The sequence below is a fragment of the Chelmon rostratus genome, chromosome 9, assembly GCF_017976325.1.
Source record: "Chelmon rostratus isolate fCheRos1 chromosome 9, fCheRos1.pri, whole genome shotgun sequence".
Lineage (NCBI taxonomy): Eukaryota > Metazoa > Chordata > Actinopteri > Chaetodontiformes > Chaetodontidae > Chelmon > Chelmon rostratus.
In genome coordinates this window covers 6619330-6643408 of record NC_055666.1, presented here as the reverse complement: position 1 = coordinate 6643408, position 24079 = coordinate 6619330, and the positions used below count along the sequence as shown (strand labels likewise).

General features: G+C 41.1%; 2 protein-coding genes and 1 long non-coding RNA gene across 3 annotated transcripts in view; 1 reads left to right on the top strand and 2 right to left on the bottom strand.

Moving 5' to 3' along the window:
* Window positions 1-55: 55 nt before the first annotated feature.
* On the bottom strand, window positions 56-7631 carry LOC121612014 (beta-1,3-galactosyltransferase 2). Its single transcript, XM_041944754.1, has 4 exons — window positions 7597-7631; window positions 6140-6287; window positions 5396-5662; window positions 56-4957 (listed from the first exon to the last, which is right to left on the bottom strand). The coding sequence occupies exons 1-4, from the start codon at window positions 7620-7622 to the stop codon at window positions 4358-4360; spliced, it is 1041 nt and encodes a 346-aa protein (XP_041800688.1). The 5' UTR covers window positions 7623-7631; the 3' UTR covers window positions 56-4357.
* Window positions 7632-9135: 1504 nt separating this feature from the next.
* Window positions 9136-24079, top strand: part of LOC121611599 — a 15625-nt gene continuing 681 nt past the window's right edge. Inside the window, exon 1 of the long non-coding RNA XR_006007113.1 lies at window positions 9136-9250. This is a non-coding gene — a long non-coding RNA (uncharacterized LOC121611599). The remainder of the gene's footprint in view (window positions 9251-24079) is intronic.
* il1rapl2 (interleukin 1 receptor accessory protein-like 2) overlaps window positions 14054-24079 on the bottom strand; it is a 329417-nt gene continuing 319391 nt past the window's right edge. Inside the window, exons 9-18 of the mRNA XM_041944223.1 lie at window positions 23449-23589; window positions 22849-22909; window positions 22361-22473; window positions 17962-18107; window positions 17768-17845; window positions 17534-17650; window positions 15911-16033; window positions 14918-15157; window positions 14714-14744; window positions 14054-14448 (exon numbers count right to left, since the gene is read on the bottom strand). Of these exons, the coding sequence (XP_041800157.1) occupies window positions 14360-14448; window positions 14714-14744; window positions 14918-15157; window positions 15911-16033; window positions 17534-17650; window positions 17768-17845; window positions 17962-18107; window positions 22361-22473; window positions 22849-22909; window positions 23449-23589 (1139 nt within the window). The 3' untranslated portion in view covers window positions 14054-14359. The remainder of the gene's footprint in view (window positions 14449-14713; window positions 14745-14917; window positions 15158-15910; window positions 16034-17533; window positions 17651-17767; window positions 17846-17961; window positions 18108-22360; window positions 22474-22848; window positions 22910-23448; window positions 23590-24079) is intronic.

The following is a 24079-nucleotide window of genomic DNA, read 5'->3' as shown; positions in this document are numbered from 1 at the left end:
AAACAAGGAAATACAATTAAAAAGAAATAATAAATGACATGACAAGATGACAACGACAAAATGACAAGTTCACAATGAACAGGCAAAAGAAAAAAAAACATGCAAATTATTCAACTGTTCGCCTGATAACTGCCTACACCTGATAACACAAATCAAAAATATTGTTTGAGAAAGTCAAAATTCAAGCTAATGTCTTCAGCATGCTTAACAGACCATAGCATAGTACAAGATAGGACTATCAGATCTGTCACTGAAGGCAGCCCTGTATTTTTATATTGTTATGTTGTTATAGGGTTGATATTTTACTGGAGAGCTACAGAACCAACTGCTGATGAGACCAACCTGTTAACCTCCAACTGGTCCAGTGAGGCTGCTCAGTAGCCAGCACATGAAACTGTGTACTGCACAGCTTCCCAGTGTGAAAGTGTGGCAGTGTTGAAAAAGAGCATTTAGGCTCAGCAGGTAAGAAAAACTGCCAGTCTTAGTAAAGCAAGACAGATTCAGTGCTCCCCGTCATACGTTCTCAGAGTAGAACACTAATTCTTCCGAAACATATTCCCTCGTTTGGTGTTTTGGTGATGGAGGTAAGAATCTGGTGTCTGTTAAGGCCACGGCATATGATTCAAACCATCAAACCCGTCAGTGACCCCTTGTGGCTGGGCGCATTGTCATCCTGGAAGAGACGGTTCTTATCTGCATGTTCCTCAACGTCTATGTCTGCACTGAAATCACCCAGCCCACACCCCACTTGTCCACTTGTCAATAAGCATTGTGGGAAATTATAAAACAAAAGTACAGCAAAACAGATTGAAGGAAAGTAGCATCAGCTGTGGTGTCAGTGGGGAGTGAAGGTGAGAGGTTGCCAGACTGCAATTCAGGATACTGACGCTAAAACAGATTTAGCCATAGCTTGGCTGAGTGGAGCTAATTCTGGGAAAAAAAAAAAAAAAAAAAGATCCACACCCCCAAAATTGAGTGGAATCTGGGAGCTTTGTCCACCTGGACCAGACACTCAGCTGACTCGAACCCTCAGACCCATCTGTCTTGGAGGGGATTTGTAAAGAGAGTGGTTGTTAAAGAGACAAGTAGTTGGAGACATGGGGTGACAGAGTGGCTGGAAGCAGAGAACAGGCCCGAGAGAAGATCAAGTACACTTGGTTGCAGCCATTGTGAGTGTGTGGAGGTGCAGACTTGGTTCGTTTTGGTCTCTCAAGGACTGTAACAGTTGAAAATTGGATCAGTCACAATAGTTAGCTGTTAGAGCAACATGTTCTCACATTAGATGTCCATTTGACAATATTTGATCCTTCTCAAAGATCAGAAATAGAAGCAGACACACAGGCGCACAGCTTTGCTTGCCTTCCTGCAGAGGCGTACTGAGGTGACAGGCTGGCTGAGCCCATCTCTTTATCTGTCTCAGTCAGTGTCTCTTTATCTGCTGTTTTTGTCTTATGAAAGAGTCTCAGACTGGGTTTAAAAAAAAAAAAAAACCTTTATGGACACACAGATGCACTGACATTGGAAAAAAAACAGCATGAGACAGGATTTTGTGTGGAGTTATTTACCTGTCTATTATGAAGGCAGAACGGTCATGAGGCTGTCTCAGATCTGCAGACACCCTTCTTAATGCTGGTGCTTTTAGGGTCTAGTAATATTTAGCACCATTCAGTAATATTCAGCATCACTGTCAAGGAGGGTGAATACAGGATCTCATACCTACTTATCCTTGGTAGCCATAGTAACGCCACATCAACATGTGGTTGCGAGACAAAACTGAAGTGTGATGTGCTTACAGTATATTTTGCTACATGTAAGTTGTCATTTCCTATTGGGAAGTTATTAAAACTTGATTTGCAACCACACCCTTTATTTAAACTTTACTCATAATCCCTCATTTCCTTCAACACCTGTCTCTGTTCCTTGTTTCTGTTTTCTCATTTGTCTGCTTACCACCAGAGAGCGCTGTTGCTCGTGTTTGCACATCACTTAAATCCTGGCTGACCTTACTCTGTGTACGGTGTGAGAAAAAACTTAAAGGCCGCAGTCATATCAGGATGTGGCTTTTATAAAAATAAATGTTTTCGGTGTTCCTGTATGTGCACTACTTTAAATGTCTGTTTTACAAACTACATGAAATCCTGTAGCTTTTCTAATCAAGTTCAACTAGGAGAGATTTGCACACAAAGCTGACATTTGATTTTGACGCTTCAAATTCTTTAAACACTGATAAGGAACCACAAAATGTGATGTGTCAGTTATTTCTACGTGTCAAGCTCTTCTCGTGAAGAGCAGATCTAAAGAGCAGATGTATAAGCCACCCACAGGTTAATCAGCCAGCCACAGTGCAGCGTCACCTATTATTTCTATGGAAATAAGCAGGCAGGGAGCGAAAGAGGAAGTCCAGGGTGAGAGAAAAATAAATACTTTTCTTGTTTTTGTGTCTCGCTGCAGAAAGATTCTTGAGAATCAATTAGATTCAATCTACTGTAACAACAGTTTCTACATGATTAAACACACAATCATTTCACAGAATGTAGGCTCATTAAACAACTCAAGAGTTCATATAAATAATATAAATTAGGACAGAATAAATGCAAGTAAAAGAAATTGGGAGGAAGTTAGCAGGCAGAGGCATAAGAGAGCAAGTCCCCATGTTCGAAAATCTCTCACAAATATTTTATATAATATAGACTCTCTCTCTTTAATGTATGAAGGATTAATTAACTTTTGCAATGCAGGGCCCGAATAAAAGATCCAGCAGTGTGCTTTACTCCTGCCAACCAGAATCATCTCTGAACCCAATGCTGCATCTTTAAAACGAGGCAAATGTATTTAATGAATGGGTGAGAGGATGAATTAGTGTTGCATTAAAACAACTGACCAAATCCAAAAATTGATTCATAAATAAATGAGATATGAAGGAATTTACATTGTGAAATAAACATCCACTGTCAAATTTAAAATCATACATAAATTGGAAATTATAGGGACATTTTCATTTATTTACCCTGGTGTAGCAAAGTGCGCTGCATTAAAATGAAATAAAAAAAGTTTGAGAGCCCATTGACTGACTGGCTTTCGAAGGCCTTCACTGGCTGCAAGTGTAAGTAACATATCTATTTTTAAGCCTAACCATGATCTTTTCGTTTTAGTGCCTAAACCATGTTAACCACATGATGACTTCTATCAACAGTGGGATTCTTCAGAGAAGCCTTCAAAAGGCTTAATAATTTAAAGGTCATTTTGTTGTTTGTGACGCAGTAATAAAGTATTCTTCTATTTTTTTAGCCAATGAGAACATCTCTTCAGATGGTCTTTCAACATAAGTTTAGCCAATGTAATTGTCGAAAAATAATTACTTGTACTACTCTAACTGTATTATGCTCCTCAGAAAGAGAAATACTGTTAACACAGAAAGTGACATACTGGCATGTTGTTCAGTCCCATTCAGCTACTTTTCATTACTCGGGAAATCAACACAACCTCATTTTATTATCAGTTCCTCGCTGCTTTGAAGGGCGCAGAAGATATGTGTGCAACACAAATGTTAATCAACAACAAAAACAATTTATTGCTCATAAAGGGTAGAAAGGGTTTTTTGTTGTGAATTAATGACTTTGTGCTTGCTCACATAATTTTCTGTGATAATAGCATGTTTTTGTGTTTACAACATTTAATAAATGTTGTCGTTATGCATATTATACCAGAGCTGCAGTAACAGCTACTGTTTTAGCAGCACACCGTGTGAACTGTCTGAAATTGTGCAGCTGCACATGATCAAATCCTCTCTCCTGTGGAGCGGTGGTATATGGTGGGCTTTCTCTCATGCATGCATGCACATTTTGCATGCACATTTTGCATGCATGCATGTGTATAATGTGCATGCATGCATGCACATTTTGATATCGCTCTAGAATTATCAAGATTTTTCCTCATGCCAAACAACTCCATCGTTTCACAAGGGGGCAACTAGTGTGCTTGCTTACTTCCTGTTGGTTCAGTTTAATCATACCACCAGCTATGACATGTAGGCTGCACGGCCTCAGGAGCAATTTAAAAAACTGCTCTACATCTTAAAACCCTTAGATTATTGACACATTCACAATCATTTGTGCAACCTTGCAAACGTCAAAAACAGAACACACTTTGCTCAGCCTCAAAATGCGTATCTGTTTCACAATCTCTGTTTTCTTATGAAACGCCCAGACCGTACTTAAAACACAGAAACATTATCATCAAGGCACTAGCTTGTTCTGTAAACAGGCATTGTAACTGCTGTGCTGTGCAACAAGGCTATGCGGTTACAGTGTGCAACTTTAAAACAGTGACAGTTTTTGGAAGGCTCAGGCAGAAGTGCTTAGCAGCCGCTTTGTGCTTGAGTCTGATATGTTACCCATACCTTTGAAAGCTCCTCAGTGTTCTGCAGTATGGTTGTAATGACAGAGGTCCAGTAGCAGCTGCCTGCCAAATAAGGTACTGTTGCCCTAAACAAACCACCATGAGGTGGATCTGTCAGTGCAATTCCCAGATATTCCATACACATTCCCACGTACACATCCTCAATGTAAACAGCTTTAACATGCGCAGACGCCTCCAGTATCTTCTTTGGTAAATCCATTGAGAACACATAGCCCAGTCCCAGGGCGTACGGTGGGTACCTCGACTCAGAGAGGGCAGAAACGGGCATAAACCACTTTGAATTAGGGTCTCGAAGAACAGGCGCACCCCTTGTCACCATTCCTGTCATGTAGAGGCGTCGGGGGGCTATCAAAAGCATGCCAACGAGCTTGTGGACATTAAGGAACATGTCCGAGTCGACCTTCATGGCGTAGGAGGTGTTGGGACAGTGGGAGTGGAGCCATTCGAACATGATCATTGTTTTAATGGTGAGGTTGTGGTAGCTATCCAAGAAGTTACTCTGGAGAATATCATGATGTCTCTGGCTCTCCTGCAACACCTACAGAAAGGGAGCCAGGAGACGGCATTTAGAGCAGATTCCTTTGGCTGCACAGCGGCAGGGAAAACAAGCAGGCAACCAGTGACCTGATGAACCTAAGTCCACTATCCACTCTCCATTGAACTGGTCTGGTCTCCACCAGCTCCTGAGGGAAATACTTGGCTTATTAGCACAAAATGCTTGTCGTTGTTCACCATCTAGCTGCTAACTTTGCCATGTGGAGCTGAGCACAAACTGTGCCGTGGGTTGATCAGAGCCTGTGTGGTGGCTGCTGCTACAAACAGGGTTGTTAAGAGTGTTGAGACTGAATCACAGTCGCTGGCTGGAAAACCAAACCAAATGGGAAAGATGCTAAAAAGCTCTGTATGGGTGAGGGGGATTACAGCAAGAAGAGATCATGAAAGAGAATTCAGCAAATTCAAAAAGAAAACAACTCACTTGCTCCTTAAAGGGCTCTGTCCTTCCTTCCTCTTTGGAGAGGCCCAACAGGAAGTAATGGCTGACCACTTGGCCCTGCACTGTGATTTCTTTGCCCCACGTGTTGCGGATTATGTTACGGGCCTCTCCGTTGTGGGGTGCGACTGGGATCATCAGAACCAAGAATGGCCTTTCTTGCTGACATCTATTGGGTTCGTCCAGTATGAATTGGTACTGGTTTGGGTATGCCACAATATACTGCGATGCTGAGGGGTCATCTGGTGAGATCTGTGCAAGCACAGGAGGTTGTTGATTGTTGGTGTAACTCAATAGCAGAGGAATCATCTCTAGTAATGTAATGCATCATCATTGCAATTCACACACCCTAGAGCAAAATCATGTCTATTGGCACCATCTCGTGTCCTTCCACTGACTTTATATGTTACTGTGCAGCTTGTAACATTCGTGCTGCGCTCTGTGTGAACACACTAATTGAGAAAATCTCCTGCGTTTGAACTAGAAAGGAACTTAAATTTTAATTTTCTGTATAATTAGCTACTTTAAACAGCTGAAATTGGACAACTGAATATCAAACAGTATATTTTGAAAATTAACATTAAAAAAATTGCTTGACTAAGTCACATTTTTATGATTACAGCAGCAAAATACTACAGATGTATTCTGTGTATGGATTTTTCTTTACCTTAGACATTATGATAGCTGCGCTCAGATCACATGGTTATGGAGGCCAGTAAACATACTTACACCACTAACTGAAGAACGAGTCAAATTGCTGTGATATTGGCTTGAAAATGAGCTCGGACTGTAGAACATTAACATAAAAGTTCCCGTCATGAGGAACAGCATCAAAAGACAGAACCATCGTTGAGCTCTGGTCCACGGAGTCTTTTCACTGTCAAAACAAAAGTGAAAATGGACATCTTTAATGTCCCTTCTGCACATCAGAAGCATTTAACTATTTCATTACTGGACTGGAATCAGAAAGCACTTTGCTAATATTGCCTCTGCGTTGCCCAGTAATGTAAAGTGTAAAGTGTGTGTTACCACATTCTGCACAGGCCGATTGATATGAACCCCATCAAACCGGACACGCTCTACAGACTGTGAACATTTTCTATTCACGGTGCAGCATTCATGGCACATATACAGCAGTCAATCAACAGAATCGAGACGCTCAAAACCACAGAACTGACAGGCTCTCAGCATCAAGCTCAAGATGGAAACAGACACTGAACTGACATGCAAACCGCGGTGTTTTAAAATTTCTACACATTTCCAGATTAGTTTAGTCATGAGCAGAAAATCTGAAACTGTAGGAAACACTTCATCATTTCACAAGTATGAGTCAATTTGTTCCTCTTTTTCAAAACAAACATTTATTCAATTTGGATAATTAAACACAACAGAATTCATTTTCCTGTCACACGACTCCTACCAGAGTGTTGGTTCAGGTCCACCGAGCTTGTGGTGAGTATTTCAGTAAAACACTTTATACATTATGTAAAGCAGTGTGGAAGTTATAGTCGCCTTACGGTTAGAAATGAAGTCAGGTTTACGTGCTGAAGTGTGCAAGCAGCCAATTACTGTCTTTCATCACACATATGTTGGACGTTAACGCCGATTTCAACATTGCACAGTGCACTCAACGATGGACAGTAGCAGCTGCGTGTTTTACCAAGGGCACGCAGAGACATCAAGTTTATCATTACTGTGTACTATCAGAGTTTAGATGAGACTGCACAATTAACAACAAAATTAGATTCAGGTCATTGGTGCTTTTATGACACATATTAGGGGATATATAGGGGAGATTACTTTGTACCCTTCAGTTTGTGTGAGCCAGTGATGTTTGCAAGTAAAATGCAATTATACAGATTTATCTGAGAAAAAAAAGAGTTTAGAAACATATCTAGATTTTTTTCACTATGGTCATTATAATAAAAAAAGGTTGTATTGACAGTATTATCAGCTACACAATCATATCTTTATTCTTATTTTCCTTTTTGGTGAATATTTAATTGTATATTCACGAATATTCACTAATGTTTGCAGTCTCTACTGTAATCAATCTGACGGATCTGGTTTAATGCAGACATATAGTTATAAAAGCTTTCTCTTTTAAGAACCACACTGTGCCTTGGACTGAAATGTGTGATCCTTTCAAGTCGATGCATTTTTACAGAATTAAAATCTAGACTTACCATTTGGAAACAGAGCTCTCCAGCATTGTCGAAAGGCACAGATAATTTCCAGGTGGACTGCTGTGACAGCTACAGTAGGCTCACAGACAGACAGACAGCAGGTAAAAATGAGGATGTTACTGTCGTTTATGTGTCCCACTGCATTGTGGTTTGTGGTGGAGCGTGTCAGACAAATACACCAGGCCTCCTTCTGAGCAGACTCTGAGAAACTACATGCGAAGTCACATGCGGGTCAACTGTGCCGCAGCTAAATATTACTTTGATTTTTGAAGAGCCTGAAGGTGCTTTATGTGCCCATATAAACAACTTGACTCAACATGCACTCACAGCTTTGAGTCATCATTGCAGCACTGTTGCATTTACCTCTCTTTTCTCCTATTTCAACTCTTTCTCTCATATAATTTTAATATTTGCATATCATACGTGGTTGACTGAATTTTTCTACCGTCGTAACACAGCCTTCAAAGCCTCGTTGGTTTCTTTGATACATACGCAATATCATAAAATACAGTGATAAATAATAGCTTTAAATGAATCCCTTCTACAAGCATCTCCTTAGCACAGGTGAACAAATCTATTTAAGAATTCAGCGTCCTCCTGCTCCATTTGCAGCTGAGTTTGACTGAATTACGAGAAATTGTGTCTATGCATCATTCTCCTTCAACCACGTTTCAAAAGATGCGTGCTGTCACATTTCCTTATTCGTGCAAATATGCAATCTGTGACATCTGGGGGATATCAGTCTATTTTCTGAGAAGTATTATGGCATGAGTGATAAGGCAAAATATGGTCAACATACATTTCCCTTGAAAAATGGATGATGAATGCAGTTTTTTTTTTTTTTTGTAAATAATGTGTGCATGGTTTATGAGTAGCGTGAAGCAACATAAAAATTAACTCAGCAGGTCAGCAAATACCGCAGGGATAACCAGTGAATGAAATACCATAACAATGCCTGTTTCTTAATACACCTGAAATAGGCCCATTTAAATAGACAGAGTTTGAAACAAATCAAGCATTCTTGCCATCACGTTTATCTACACCCACAGAAGGAAACGGACAGCTTGGTTTTGGTCTCCTTATCGTCCCATCATTACGTTTTCTCTGACTGTGCCATATTTACCTTGCTGCCAGTAAAACACTACATGACGCAGGTATAGCACAAAGTACGGTGCTTTTCAGTGTCCAATAATGTGAGCTGTGTGTGTGTTGTCTTCTGGTGGTGTACACTGTGAGGTTTGTGTGTGGTCACTGTGTATTTTGCAGAGCCAGGCTGCTGACCATTGTTCTCGTTCAGTCCGTGTGATGGCTGTGCTGAGTCCAGCCGGAGTGATTAATTATGAATATGAACTGAAACTGCTAATGGCTGTGAAACCAAAGCAGAACAGAAACCGATCAACCACAACCTAAATTTACTATTGTATATGAGAAGGTACACTACATGCTAATGCTGTATCACATCTGGAAACCTGCACCCATCAACTTTTGAACTCTGGTGACAAAAGGTTTTACTTCCTGAAATGTTATCATATGACAAACAGTCAGCCCAGAAAAACACCCACTGCTGGAAATAAATCTTTTTGCTATATGCATTTTTTTCTCATTGAACAGACTGGAATTGTGACCACTACCTCGATGAGCTCTGTGGAATCAGGTAAGTGGGGTAAATCTGTTGCAACCATGTTTCTATACTCGTTGTTTACAGCTTTTGGGAAAGGCACCATTTTCATCTCACTTTAAGCGTGATACAGAATAAGGTATGAGGCATACACACTGCTTTATCCTCTTCATCTCCTGTAGAATTATACAATTGTATAAGGTAATAAATTAAATCCATACCACTCACAAAACACCCTGGCTCAACTACTGACAAGGGGCAATTAAGTATGTTAACACCTCTTGTGCATATTTGAAATAAACTCGTAATAATGTTTTAGACTGCCATCAAAATTTGTAATATAATCATGAATATTAGCTAACATGGTCAGAAAGTGGCCAGAGGTTTGCACAATACCTAAACCCTGTACTAACCTCAGGAGTGACCTGTTATCTTATCAGCAGTGACACATTGCAACATGTTACTGATGTTTATCAGCCAGGTCCTGCTGAGCAGTGGTGTGATGATGATGCAGGAAGAACTCCGCTGATACAAGCTTGAGTTGAAGAGACCTTTATTAACAAGCAGCATCAGATCAGATGCCGGCCATTCAAGAGGGCTTCAGGGTCAGATCAGAAGACTCTGCCCTTAACATACAGACAACACAAAATATAGCATATGGCGTTTTGTCTTACTCCACCCATGTCTTTCCTAACTCAAAAACCAGATCATGTTCTGGGCATTTGTCCCACTGAGGAATGTTTTTTCTTTGCGACAACCTATATCTACCTGTTTGAGAGGTTTACGTCCTAATAGCCCCTCTATAAACTTTACCACCTCTGGTTACCCTTTCCCTGCTTTGACCCTACATGGCCTCACATACCACAACTAAAAGTGATCAGCATTTTCAACATCAGTTTACCCCGATCATGCTTAATATAACATATATTGATTGGTCTGATCATATACCTCATTACAAACATCTCCTGTTATGGGAAGCTATGATTTAAAAAAAAATCTTTTCTGGCCACTGAAACAAGAGAGGATTGTGTTTAATTCATGATAGCATCAATACTTAGATGAAGAATTGCAATTGGCAAATTGGTATAAATCTATGTTTCACAGGAAACATAAATGGTTAATAAGCGAGTACTTGTGCTAATGTCCAATAGATGTTGAGCTATTTCACAGGTCACGGAAGCACTGATGTCAGTGGCATTCATCCTCTGGCAAACATGAATGCCTGCACAAAATTTCATGCCAGTCGTTTGGAGGATATTTCATCTTGGACTAAAGTAGTGGAACGGCTCAGACATTTCCATCCTTAAAGCCATTCAGTATGGCTAAATACAAAAGAAACCTCTTCACAATATTCCAGTGCACCAAACTCGCTTTCATGCAACCATGAATCTAATATTGCAACAAATAATAAAGCTCTACTTCTTACTTAGTAAGAAGAATAAAGAAAATAATCGAAAAATAATAATTTTACTTTACTTTTACTATATTGCCTGTGAAGTTGCTCCATATATGATCGCTTGTAAAATCACTAGGTTTAATTCTTCGGCACCTGATGAAGTTGCTCAGTTTTTTTGCTCCGTTTTTTGTGTGGTAGTAATGACGAACTACATGGGAAAATGATATGATACTAAATGCAAAGCTCTGATTTGCAGCCCAGACACTGAAGTGTATTCCTAGGAAGAAGGGACTTATGCAAATGACCCATTGTCCTAACGTTGTGACTGTAAAAATCTTCTTAACATCTTAACATTTGTATCAGTCAAACAGCTACAATCTCAAAAACAAGAATAAAAAAACAGCTTTATAGTAAATACTTAATTTTAGAGAATATTTACTGATAATATTTTGTCTATATGAGGCCATATTTGTCACTACTATATTTTCTCAAATAATAACTGGTAGCCAAATAAAAGCCAGGTCTTGAATAATGGCCAGGGACGTGTAAATAAATGCCCCAGTCACTATTTGTGGAAATATGGCATGCCTAACACAAAAAAGAGAGCAGCTTATCATCAACATTATCAGACAGAATTGCATTAGTGGATTTAAATAACCGAGCGGTACGAAAATAAAAGGCCCGGGGACGTTTCCTTGAGGTGCTCCACTTTGTAATATGATAAAGGCTACTGCTTCAGACTTCCAATATTTGTCGTAACTTATTATTATTTATTTGGTTTTAATTCTTATTGGAAAGCTAAGACCATCTATTTACCTAAGCAAATTTTTATTAAATCCCAAAATTTAAGGAAACACTGCAACATTTTGGGAAATTCACTTGTTCACTTTCTTTCTTGGAGCTAGTTGATGCCACTCTCAGGCATATATGTGAAGTAAGGAGCTACAGCTGCGAGGCGACCCTGGCTTAGCAAAAGAGTGGAGGCAGGAGGAAAGAGTAATGGCAAGAACATTTAACTCCCTCTAAAACAACAAACTACAACTTCTGTCACTGACATAATTAAACTGCCGAGATACAATTATTAATTACTGAGTTTCAGAGGAGCTGGTAGGTGTATTTGTGAACTTTGGAGACAACAGAGCCAGCTGTTTCTCCTGTTTTTATTCTTTATGCCAGGGTAAGACAACTGCTAAAAGATTCATCAGCTGTTTCAACTACTATGTTTCTAAGTATTGTGTTAACACAGCATTACTTTTTCAGTTTGCTGATGTATTTTCAGTGTTTAATAAGTACTGATTTGGTTTACTGAGATTCCTTGTAAGTGTAAATGCCTAAATTTTAAATGTCCTCTTTAATTTGTTTCTGCTCACTGCAGCCTTCGGCAATCCCTGCTCAACACAGCTCGAATCCTATTCAATCACTGTTCCTCAGTTCAGTTCATCTCAGAGTTATTAGGAAATTCAGATGACTGTAGAAGAAGAGGAAGTGGGCTGGGAGTTGGTGATAGATGTTATAGGGGACTGCGGGAGGAGCAGGACACATGAGTAAGATGACAGTTAAAAGGATAAGGAAACAGCTTACAGAGAGTCTGTTTCAGGAAGAAACAAAATCAAACAGACAAGGGGAAAGTGGTGAAGAGCAGAGGGAAGAAGAAATAACTGTTGCGTCAGACGACAGGCATCCAAAATGTATAAAACAACTCATATGATTTTTATTTGCTCTCAATTAAATTATTTCAACCAATATATCCAAAGAATAGTCAAAGAAATCAGCAGAAATCAAAAGACAACCACTATACTGTATATTGCCATTGAATATAACAACGTAAATAATTATTGTATCAAACAATCTCAAATATCCAGAATTCATTGGTTCTAATAAGACAATGACAGTACCTTTGTGTAAATTCAAAACATTATTCACTTTGCTTAAATATTATGGTAATAATCTTGGTTTCTTAAAGCTCACAAAGAAGAATGTGGTCTGGTTCGGTTTGGAGTCCGACTCTGTATGTAGTGAAGCCCCCTTTGGCTGACTGGTAGTGGTTTCGACTCCAGAGTGAAAGGCCCAAAACATCAGTCCGTTAGCAGGGTTGTACTGCCATGAGCATCCATCCATCATCCATCCATCCATCCACCCATCCATCCACCCACTGATGAAAAGAGGGACAGAATGAAAGCAAAAAGGGGCTCTGGGTTTCACACACTTAATGTGGGTGTCAACAGAAATAGCAGGGAACAAATCACTGTCATGTATAGGTCTACGCATAAGTTATGGAAGCTGTACAGAGATTATTGCAACGAACAAACATTAAAAACAAAGCCTGGCAAATATTCTCATCAACCTTCTAGAAGGATAGAACTCTTAAATAAAACAAAGGAAAATAAATAATAGAAATGTTTTTGGAGGGACGCCTCCTTTTTTCCCTTTATCAGATTTTATCTTTACTTCATGGCTGGACAGAAAACAAATATATTGTATAAACATAAGACGTTTATTCTCCTCCATATTAAAGGAGGCTGCGAGAAATGATTGTGTCATTTACTCATTTATCTATGTTTATTTGATTATTTTTTTTTATCTAAATGGGTGGTCATGCAAATAGAAAAAGCCAAGTCCTTTACGCTGTTAGCTTGATGGTAAACGTCGGTAGGCAACCTCTTGGCCAGTTCACCTCTTGATGAGTTGACTAGCTGCTGACTACTGGGTTACAAGGTGATGAGCTGGCTGCTTTTCAGTCCCATGGTGCCTTTTAGCATCCTCCTAGCTCAAGAGCTAACTAGCCTTCCAGCCAGCTAGTTTTGACGACTAGCTGCGTTTCCATCTACACCAGCTAACTGTGCTTTCTCAGTAATTGAGCTTAGCATTTGCTTTACGCATCACTTCTTATCTTGCTGGAATCCACTTCTTGTGAGTCAACCATTTTAGCCTCTGAGAGCTAGCTAGCTAGCTAGCTAGCGAGGAGTTGTTTTTAAAGAGGTTGACTTGTTGTTTTAAGGTGGACTGGTATTCCAAACTCATTGCTCGAAGTCTGCCTCATTTATTGACAAGCCACCGAGTCAACAGGTAGATCAACGTAGATCGACTGGCACGCTGAGATTACGCTACTTTGATTTTCCAGTTGACTGATATTTCCGTGCAGTTAAGAGGCTGACAAATCAACGGGTTTTCGGGGTACACAGCTGGAGTGCGAGCAGACTGCCATTACAACACACTTGCTTTTTTTGTGCTCACAGGTCCAACTTGGTAGCTTGTGTGACAAATAGAGTACCCACTCTTTTTCAGTTCATGACATCCACACGTCCATACCTGTCTACAAACTCTCTGCACCAGTCAAATACAAGTATGTCCAGTCCTCTTGTATAATAGGGCTCCTTCCTAATGGTCATGGCCATACATCTAACAGTTTGCATCAGTCTGTAACCAGTTGGTACGTCCAAAACAAGTGTGCAATCAGTTTTGTAATCTGAATCCATTTGTCTGCAAGCAGTCTGCAATCAGTGTGTCCGTCCATTGTGAATCCCAGGCTGATATAGTCCTTAAGCTGTCCTTTGCTCACAGCATGGGATGAAGTGGCCCAAAACAAGTTTACAGGCAGTCCTTCCTCGAAAACCGAGGCTGTACACAGTCCAAAAACCCAATGAAAACCAGTCGACCATCCAGTATACCCCATGTCCAAAGCCAGTGGAAAAGCAGTCTGTAAACCAGTGTGTGATCCAGTACCAGTTGAGCAGTCCTTCTACCAGATGTCAGAGCTTAGTTCTCTGCTGGTGAGCGGTACGAAGGTGCTGTTCAGGTGCAGTTCTGGCTTCTTCCCAAGCGTACTGCTCTGAGGCACCTTGAAAAAACAAAGCACAAAGATGATAAGCACGAAACTCCCCCTCACCACAACTCCTAGCATAAATCTACAATTAAAAAGAGAAAACGGGCTGCAGTCTATAGAATACAGTACTATTGCATGCCAGTAGTGCACCATGCCTCCTATATGACAACTGTACTGCATATGACAGCTATTTCCCAGTCTGTTAAAATAAATTACTATTGTAGGTTGGATAATATGAAGATGCTATTTTCTCTCTACATTTTCTTTTATCCAAACAGACCTCTTGTTCCCCAGTGAACTGCTCTGAACCCCTGGGGAGAAAAGAGGGGTTTTATTTTTCATGTGTTTAAACTCTGAGAACATGCACATAAACAACAGCACGGAAATTCAAGAAAAGGATACACTGTGTAGATGTTGGATGCTAGAAACTAACAGGGAACTGCAACAAAAACAAAAAAAGAAGTGGTCCTGTCTTTTCTCCCACCTGTCCATTCAACAGTGTCATAGGGATGTTGCAATAGACATGGCGCCCCCCCGGGCCCAGAGTGGAGAACTGCACGGTGGAGGGCGGTGGGAGGGGGGGCGACAGGGAGGAAGGCTGTGTGGGAAGCTGGAACTCGTAGCTGCGGCAGAAATGCCTCATTTGGGCTGCTGTAGCAGTGTGACCGCCTCCCAGCGGCAAGGTCATCTGGTTGTAGTCAGGGATCTCTGTCGCCAAGGCAACCTGCGGTGAGAAAGCAAATGTATTATTCCAATAATATTTTGGATAATAATATTATTGCAATACAATCTAAAGTTTCCAACATACTGCATTTCCAGGATGAACATAAAAACAAACAACGGCAAAAAACGTGAACTCTGCAAAGTGTTGCAGAGATGCTAAAAAAATTACTCATTCGTAAAAGCAGTTGACCCAATGAGTGCCATGGGTGACTAACGCTTAGCCAATCAACGCCATGGGTGGGACTAATGCCAAGCTGTTGCCAAGTGTTGTCAAGCTGTGTGCCGGAACAATGGAGGAGCAATAAAAGTACCATGTCATCATGGCTACGCATCAGTGTCAACATAGAATGACATTAGACTCAGGCAGGAATGTTGGTCTTCAGTGATTGGTCGGGGAATATTGATCCCCCATGGAAATCAGACAGAGTGGAAGGAATGTCCGACTGAAGAACCAAGCAGAGTTTAACGAGTTGACAATTGTGGCATTAGGCAGGCTTGTGCGTGCCACACAGCAGGCCTAACATCCTGCGGCCAAACACACCCCTGCTGTACACGTATCTTTAAAACTAAATATTCAGGTTCTACACCTTCAAAATGGGTTACTTACATTATGCTATATGCAATACAATAAGCTCGGCTGATAAAATCTGACTCTGTCGGTTATTGTGTCGGTGTTTTGTCATCACAACCCGACACATCTGGTTTCAGAAACACCGAGCCATCAGTTTGAAGCAATACACGTGAAACGGCTGACCTGATGATGCCCATGCCGACTCTCATTAGGGGGTGCCAGTGAAGCAGAAGTGGTTGTCATGGCAATGGTGGAGACGGTGGTCTGGAGGTCACCAAAGAGGCCCTGTTCACCGGAGTCCATCACCTGTTACCATAGAGGCACACTTATATAGCTTTCACCATGCAGATTTATACAGATGGTTGAGATGTCATGGAGATTTTATCGTGTTGTAGAAGTTCAGCATACATATTACAAGATAAGACAAGTAATAATCTCTGTTTCTTACTATCCTACTAATAAGTATTGTCTTGTGGCCAACACATCCTGTATATGTTAAACTTTTGTGCTTCCGGGCTCCTTATTGTCCCAAAGCAATGAAAAATCCATCAGTGGGCCACGCTATTACACAGGGTGACACGTTCCTTCAGAAACACATCATACATCGTGCTACTGCTGTAAATACTCACGAGATCACCAAATGTGTATTAATCCGCAGCTGAAAATATTCCCCGACAAAAAAACACACCAAATTTTAAAAAAAGCATTTCTAGAAGGTCTTGAAAAGTATAGAATATAGTCACAGAGATTCAGGCAGTCCATAAAAGGTTGGAGGTGTTGGTGGTGCCGTAGGGTCAAACACCTGATTGTCATTCAGTGCATGCTGCTGCAGCGTTACGTTGATGGCTGGAATTCTTCGGCTTTCTTGTGCAATTTTTCAAGAAGTTAGGAAGTGCGTTTCTTGGCCCATAAACTGAAGAGTCACTTCACCTCCTCTTGGCTTCATTGTGTTATATCAGACTTTCCAAGCATGAATAACTGCAGACTATCAGATGTCTATCTTTTATGTGAGGTGTTTTTTTTTGGCTTTGAATGGTACTGCTCTCAGCTGCACCAGTGAATAAAACTATAGGAGTAAACATTACATAACGTTTGACTGAGCTGTTTCATACATAAAGAATATAAACACGCTTCAGTGGTAATTCTTTCACTGTTGTAAAATCACACAGGAAGAAAACAAGCAGTCAAGTAGAAGCCCCCTACCCCTCAAAGAGTGACACTTGCGATCATACCCTTATTATCATTCCTAGTTCTATGACATGAATTGAAAGATGATATTTTTCCACCCGTTGCAGTTATATAGTTCACTCTGTATTTGTTTCTCCATAATTATTCTGCAGTACCAAGCAGCATGACAGCATCTCTTTGCTAATCAGGGCACACACCACCTGAGGTGTTACCACATGGTAAACATGTCACATTTTCCCATTGCGATTCCAATTTTCATACATTACCTGTACTTCAAGGCTATCTGGTTGCTGTGAATACATGCAGCCCAGGGGAGCATACATAAACATGCAGACTAAACTTTCACCACATGTTTTTCTCTAGGCTCCTGGACACGCCAAGGAAATTGTGTTTTTTGCCTTTACACCTATAGCTATACATAATAGGTCTGATCCTTGAGAATAAGGAAACGTGTTTCAGTACATATACTTTAAAATTGCACTTTCCTACTATGGTACTTCTTTTGGATGTTAATGTAAAGGTTTGTGGTTTTGCTCATACAAACAGTGCCAGCATGTACATGATTGTGAAAACCTGCAAAACAATATAGAAAAACTGATTTTGGACTTTCATGGATACCTGGCGTCTGGACAGCGTCTCTCGGCGTTTAGCAGGCATCTCATACACCACCTGTTTCCAAAACTTAGATGACAGCTCATTGCTCTTAGGACCCCTCCACTTGATGATTGATAACACCTGTGGAGAAGAGAGATTTTTTTAATTATCCTATTGATTTAGTCTCCTGCTGTCTAATGACACCCTTCAGATCACACCCTTCTTCCCCTCCCTCTATTCATCCCTCTCTCTGTTCACCTTGATTGTGTGTTTAAGTGCTTCCACCTCTTGGTAGTTGATGACATTCTTCAGGTCAGCACACTCTATCATGATCACCTGGACACAAACAGGCAGAGGCGTTTGAAAAGAGAGAAATTTATACTTCACAATGACAGGTGATGACACATCTGCTCTCAGATTGCTGTGTTTCCTGTGTACTCCCCAGATCATACCTTGATCTCCCCAGTAACCAGCATGGAGTGGAGACGCGTCTCTATCTGGAAGATGCTCCATCCTCGTTTGGCGACAAACTCCGGAGTCAAAACGATGATCAGACGCCTGCTCTGATCCACGCTACGAGCCAAGTCCTCAATGTAGGCTGGGAGAGACAGACATGGAGACAAGGTGAAAGCTAGAGGAAGAGGAAGAGAGTTAGAGAGGGGTGTCTTTACAATGCAGAGAAGATCAAAATGTGGTCGGTAGAAAGGTAGAAAAGAGCATAAAATAACAGAAACAGCGAATGTGATGCTGTCTGGTGAATGACATCAACCTCATGTCTGTGCACGAATAGTTGAGCTGAGGTCAGATTGTGGTCGCCTCGCTTAGCATTAAAGCTAAAAAAGCTAAGGAGGGGAAAACCAGCCGGGCTCTGTCTATAAAAAATACACCTCTAAAGCTGACTCATCAACACATCCAGTCTCATTTGTTTAACCTGCATCAAGAGTAATGTGGTTACACAGAGAGTTACATGCTGTAAATATTTCCCGGCAAACGGCAGCTGGGTGCAGTGGACTGTACAGCTTCCTGCAGTGTCATCACAGTGACGGGGCATAGCTTGGTGCTGTGTAGAAATAAGGCAGCTGTAGTGTTGTTGCTAGGTGATTGCCCAACACATCTTGACTCGGTATTGAACGCAGTTATCGGTCTTCTCATCTTTAGGGAAAAAAAAAATACTGTTCATCTCAAATAGTTGAATTACTCCTTAGTGGGGCTCATAGGTGTAGCTTTTAGTTTTGATGAGATCCAGGCTAGCTTTTCCCCCGTGTTTCCAGTCTTTATGCTAAGCTAGGCTAATCCCCTCAGATATGACACAATATGAAAGTGGACTCGATCTGAGTCTTTCTCTCAGAGTGATGACCCTGTGCACGAGTCATTCGTTTGTTTTTTCAGAAATATCAGTTAAATGTAAGATTTAGAGAAAAGTGTTTCAGTCATTGCAGATTGCAAGCAATGAAACAAAAGCATGAAAAGTAAGGGGGGAAAGAGGGAAACCCCCCTGACATAGTATTTGCCTTGTTTTTGCTGGCGGCATCCTTCAGCTCGTTCTGTTCAGAGACGACTGGGATGAGTGACAGGAGTGTGTAGTGGAGTGACAGGAATGCTTGTGCAGGAGTTTTGGCCTGACGATCAGTAAAGTCAGCTCTTCAATGGAGATCAGAGTCCTGCTGATACGCCACCATCAGCTTTTACTGAGAGCTCAGGAGGAAAGTGTGAACTTGAGGAGGTGATGAGATGTTCAAAGTGAGTCCATCACATCTGTGCAACTCTCCTGTGCAATATTACATATGTATTACACATTTCTTTTACTACTTACATATATTTCCTTATATATCTTTTAATCTATTATATATATATAATAGCATCCTTCTCAAGGCAATAATATATTTCTACTCTTTTGTATATAATGTACATATACAGTTAATTTTATTTATTTATCCTTTTTATTGTCTATTTGCCTTTTTATTTTTGCTATCTGTATCAACGAAATTGCTTCCACGTGGGATCAATAAAGTTTATCTTATCTTAAATCTGAGGTAGAGCCGTTGTATTTGTCACTATATGAGCCGATATGCAGCAGAGCCAAAACACTGCTTTAAAAAGCTTATTTTTGATCCTCGCTGTGGTGCTGTTGCTTCATACGGACCCCAGTAGAAACATGTCTTCCCAATGGTCTTGTTGCCAATTATTCATTTGTGACATTCTGTTTTTTTCTTTGAACGTGCGTCACTGAAATTGCTCATTATTTCTCAAATTTGTAGTTAGTGAAAATGTATGAAATGTTCTGTGAACAACAGTCTCTCTCTCTCTCTCTGTCTCTCTGTATGTCTCTCTCCTCCACCGTCTCCTCACTTGCTAACTAAATTAATGACAGAGACTCTCCAGCAACACATTGCAATTTCACGCTCAATTTGAGGGGCACAAATAGTACAGAACATCCCAAAATTCACTCCCTTTCTTTCTTTCTTTGTCTGGTTTAATTTTCCATCTGTCTCTTATCTTTCACTCCCTCTTCCTCACATTTAGCCTCCTCTTTTCTCTGCTGCCCTTCACTTCCTCTTCCCGCTCTCTATTTTTGAGGATTATGTAAATCAATTAATGAAATAACACAAACCAATGACCCCGTCCCCACCTCGTTCTGTCCCCGTTGTTTATTTCTCGCTCTCTTGTTAATTTCGGAGGGCTAATGGAGTGGATAATTGAATGGTGTATTTTAGGTCGCATCGCCGTGTTGCTCTGTCAGTGGCTTTGGTAAGCACTGAAAAGGCTCCCCTCTTTGTGTCTGACTCACTCATTCAGTGTGTTTTTCACACTGCGTAGCCTTTAGTTCATATGCAGCTCAGACAGAGTTATGTGTGTAGTTTTGCACAGCGGGCATTTGTTTTTAGGACGTTTTCAGGGCGTAGAGAGGAAGCCTCGTTGTTGGAGGAAATATGACTTTCTGTGCTGTTTCCAGGAGGCGGTGTTGGGTGTGTTTGTCTTCAGTGTTAGGAGGAGGCATAACTTTGGCTGAGGGCAGACTATGTAGAGCATGGAAATGATGATGAGCCATATTTAAATACATTTTTTAAATGTATTTTAGGAGAAAAGGTTAAATAATGCACAGAACACACATGGCTTTGTTACATTCGAGTCGCATTACAGATATTTTAGCAACTCCATTCTTTTTTTCGGAACTTTTTTGGGCACGTAAAATGTGATTTTGGTCACAAAATGCTAGCACACAGGGGGTAGTGGCTCGATATTTTATTTCATACATTAGTTTGACACTTCAGTTGAATTAACCAGGTGCCTCAGATGTGTTCCACGTTGTGTTCCACCTGCAGGTATATTACATATGCAGCACAGAGACCGATTTCTTGTCCATTTCTAACTGGACTAAAAAAAAAGGATATAAGAAGTGAAATCTGTGTCACTGCTCTGCTCCACTGTATCCAAGACTACACTGATTGGCTTAATTAGGGTGCTTCTGTGTTGGGTCAATTGTCCATATCCAGTTCTGAAAATAAAGCTGTGTGTGACCATGGTAGAGCATACTGTGCTATGGGAAGTGGCGTGGCGAAGTGGCATTTGGATTTGTGTTTCTGATGATTGACAGTCAAATATTTCTGTTTCACCTCCTGAAAGAAATATCTGGCCGTTTAGCTGCTAAATGCGTCACTGTGCTCACCCGCTAGTTGCTAACATGTCTGTCTGTTGTTTGGCGGCTGATCAGAGCTCGTTCGACAAAAACAGCTGCCTGCCGAAAAGCAGCGTTGATGAGAGCAGTGACGCTGAACCATACGCTGTAACTTTCAACCAAATCAATGAGCTGAAAGACTCTAAAACGCCCTGTAGAGCTGAGGGACACTGTGGAGTCAGGCGGTAGCTCTGTGGGAGTTCATCACCACTACCCACCACCGCTTTTACACTAGATATCTGATCCGTTGTTACATCGCAGCTTTAATGATCCTCACTATTCTGTGCAAATCACCAAGAAAGCAGCACATATGTGCAGAGACATGGACACATTTAATTTAATGCATGTGTAAGAATGTGTCTGTGCATTCTAGGATTTTAAATGTGTGTTCATGTAATAAACTGTTGTGTGAAACAGATGAACCTCATAACATTTCAATCTCTATGCTACATTCACCATCCCTGCAGCTAGCAAGGCCAGAGATGACCTTAACAATGATGGATGTGTGTGTGTGTGTGTGTGTGTGTGTGTGTGTGCCCACTGAGAATACTGACAAATCTGTACATTACTACCTTTACCTCGACCTTTTTCCTCATATTCTGCATGCATAGTTTTGTTTTCCCCCTTTCCTGTGTGTCAGTGATGGAATTGTGTGCACCTGCGCGAGTGTGTGCATGTGTGTGTCTGTGTGCACCTGTGCGTGTGTGTGTGTCAGGTCAGAGCATTGACAGATAACAGCAATAACAGTCATATTTCCCCTTCCAGTCGGACAGAGAGTGACACGTAACCCAGAAATGACGACAAATGCGGTCTTAGCAGTGTGTGTGTGTACTGTGTGTGTGACCTCTCAGCGTCCTGTACAGTGTGTGAGAGCGGTTGTTGGTGTGAAAGTGAGATCTAGCCATGAGCTAGGCTGAGGAAGACACAGATTGTGTCTGCGTTAGTTTCATAAGAAGGTGAGAACACGAATGCTGGAGAAGCTGTGTCTGAGGCAGAGCGACTACAGCTGATGTGTGTCTGTGTGTTATGATGAAGATCTGCTTGCATTCTTATTTATTCTGACAGTGTGATGAATTCTGGGTATTGGGGCCATAATAGTCTATAGAGAGAGAGAGAGCAGGGGTGTGTGTTGGGGGGGAGGGCTAGATAAAGTAGATAGATGGATGATTACTTACTACTGCTGGGTATTAGATCTCTGTCCGGTATGAACAGCTTGTATCCATAGTGTTTCTCTAAAACATCTGGCAGGATCTCCAAAGCAAACGTTTCCTCATCGCTGCTCGTCCTGCTGGGGGGAGGGAATAACGATTATGGCTCCACATTCAAAATCGAATGCAAAACCATCAGTTACATGAGCACCTGGTGGTGGCTGCAACCACAACAAGGGTTACCAGTTTAAAAATAATAAGTATCAGTCTTCTCATCTCACTCTCAGAAATAAGTAATTCACTATATTTCTTAAAATGAACTGGACCTTTAAAAAATGGAAGCTGTTTTAAATCCACATTTAAACATTGACAAGCTTTTAATATCCGGCGCAAGCAGAGGTTAGCAAAGTCCTTTTCATGCTGTCGCCACTCACAACTGTGAACCAGTGTCGTTAGCATGACGACAAAAGCACTGCTTCAGTGCATATATGTGCATGTGCACAGAGGTAACTTACCTGCCCAAAGAGTCCAGGTCCACTTTGGTATAGGACAGATAGGCGTCATACTCCTTATTATCTGTGAAGAGAGAGACAGCGAGACAGGACACACGGCAAGTACAGGCCAGGTCAGGCCAGGTAGGTTTGAAAACTGCTCAGTTTGACTGACCATGAGCACCTGCATCTCATCACTGGTTATAGAGGCTATAGACTGAATGCCTGGGCTGCTCTGGCCAAAGTACAAATACTTAAGACTTTCATTTGAAACATGAAATGTGAAATTTAGCTTACATAGCTGTGACATTTGCACAAAGAAACACGCTGTGCAAAACGAGGCTCATCATTATCCAATCAATGGATGTCGAGAAACAGAAAACGACTGAGAAAACGAGCGTTCGTAAACTGTGACGCTTTCTTTTTTGAGCTGTTTTCTTTGACGTAACTGTAGACTTTCAGTGCTTCCCCAACATGTTTCCATCATAACGCACTTCCTCACTGAGTGTGAGTGCAGCTGTCTTCCATGTTTGAAGTTCTCTGCTCTTTCTTGTGCGACATGTGTGTCAATATAAGCTCTCTGTCTGAACGCTGCTGTTGCACGATTGACACAAATAGGCTCACCATCTTCAGTTTCATCGCTGCCAAAGTGTCTCCTGTAGCAGAGCATGATCTCCAGGTTGTAGCACTTATAAAGTGCCGTGAGGACTCCCAGCAGCAACAATATGACCCCCAGACCACCCGCCAACTCCAGGCGGTACATATCTACAGAGAGATACAGCAAAGACAGGAGTGCAGAAGAAATCGATGAGATTTGTATCAGTTATTGTTCAGAGGACCACTAATGGTGCGGTAAAAACAAAATAATCATTTTCTCCAATATGTCAGACTTTGAACTCTGTATTACTGAAGCTCAGTTTTGTTTGTGTCGATTTTACAAACTGGTTTGCTCACGTCTGAGTATCTGAAGTCAGTCCACAACAATTTGACTGCAGGAAATATGAAAAACAAAAACTTCATTTACTGTCAGATTGGCAATTTTTCTAAATCGGTGACTCAGACTGAAACTCATTCACTCACACAGACACACACTCAGACGAACAGAACTGGTTGCTGATCAATCACAGCTGCACTGAAACACTTTCTACCCAACATTCAAATAAAGCACACTGAGCTGACTGAATGAGGCACAAAAAGACAAGCACACACACCCACACACACATTATAACACGACTTCTGTAAAACCACAAAAACA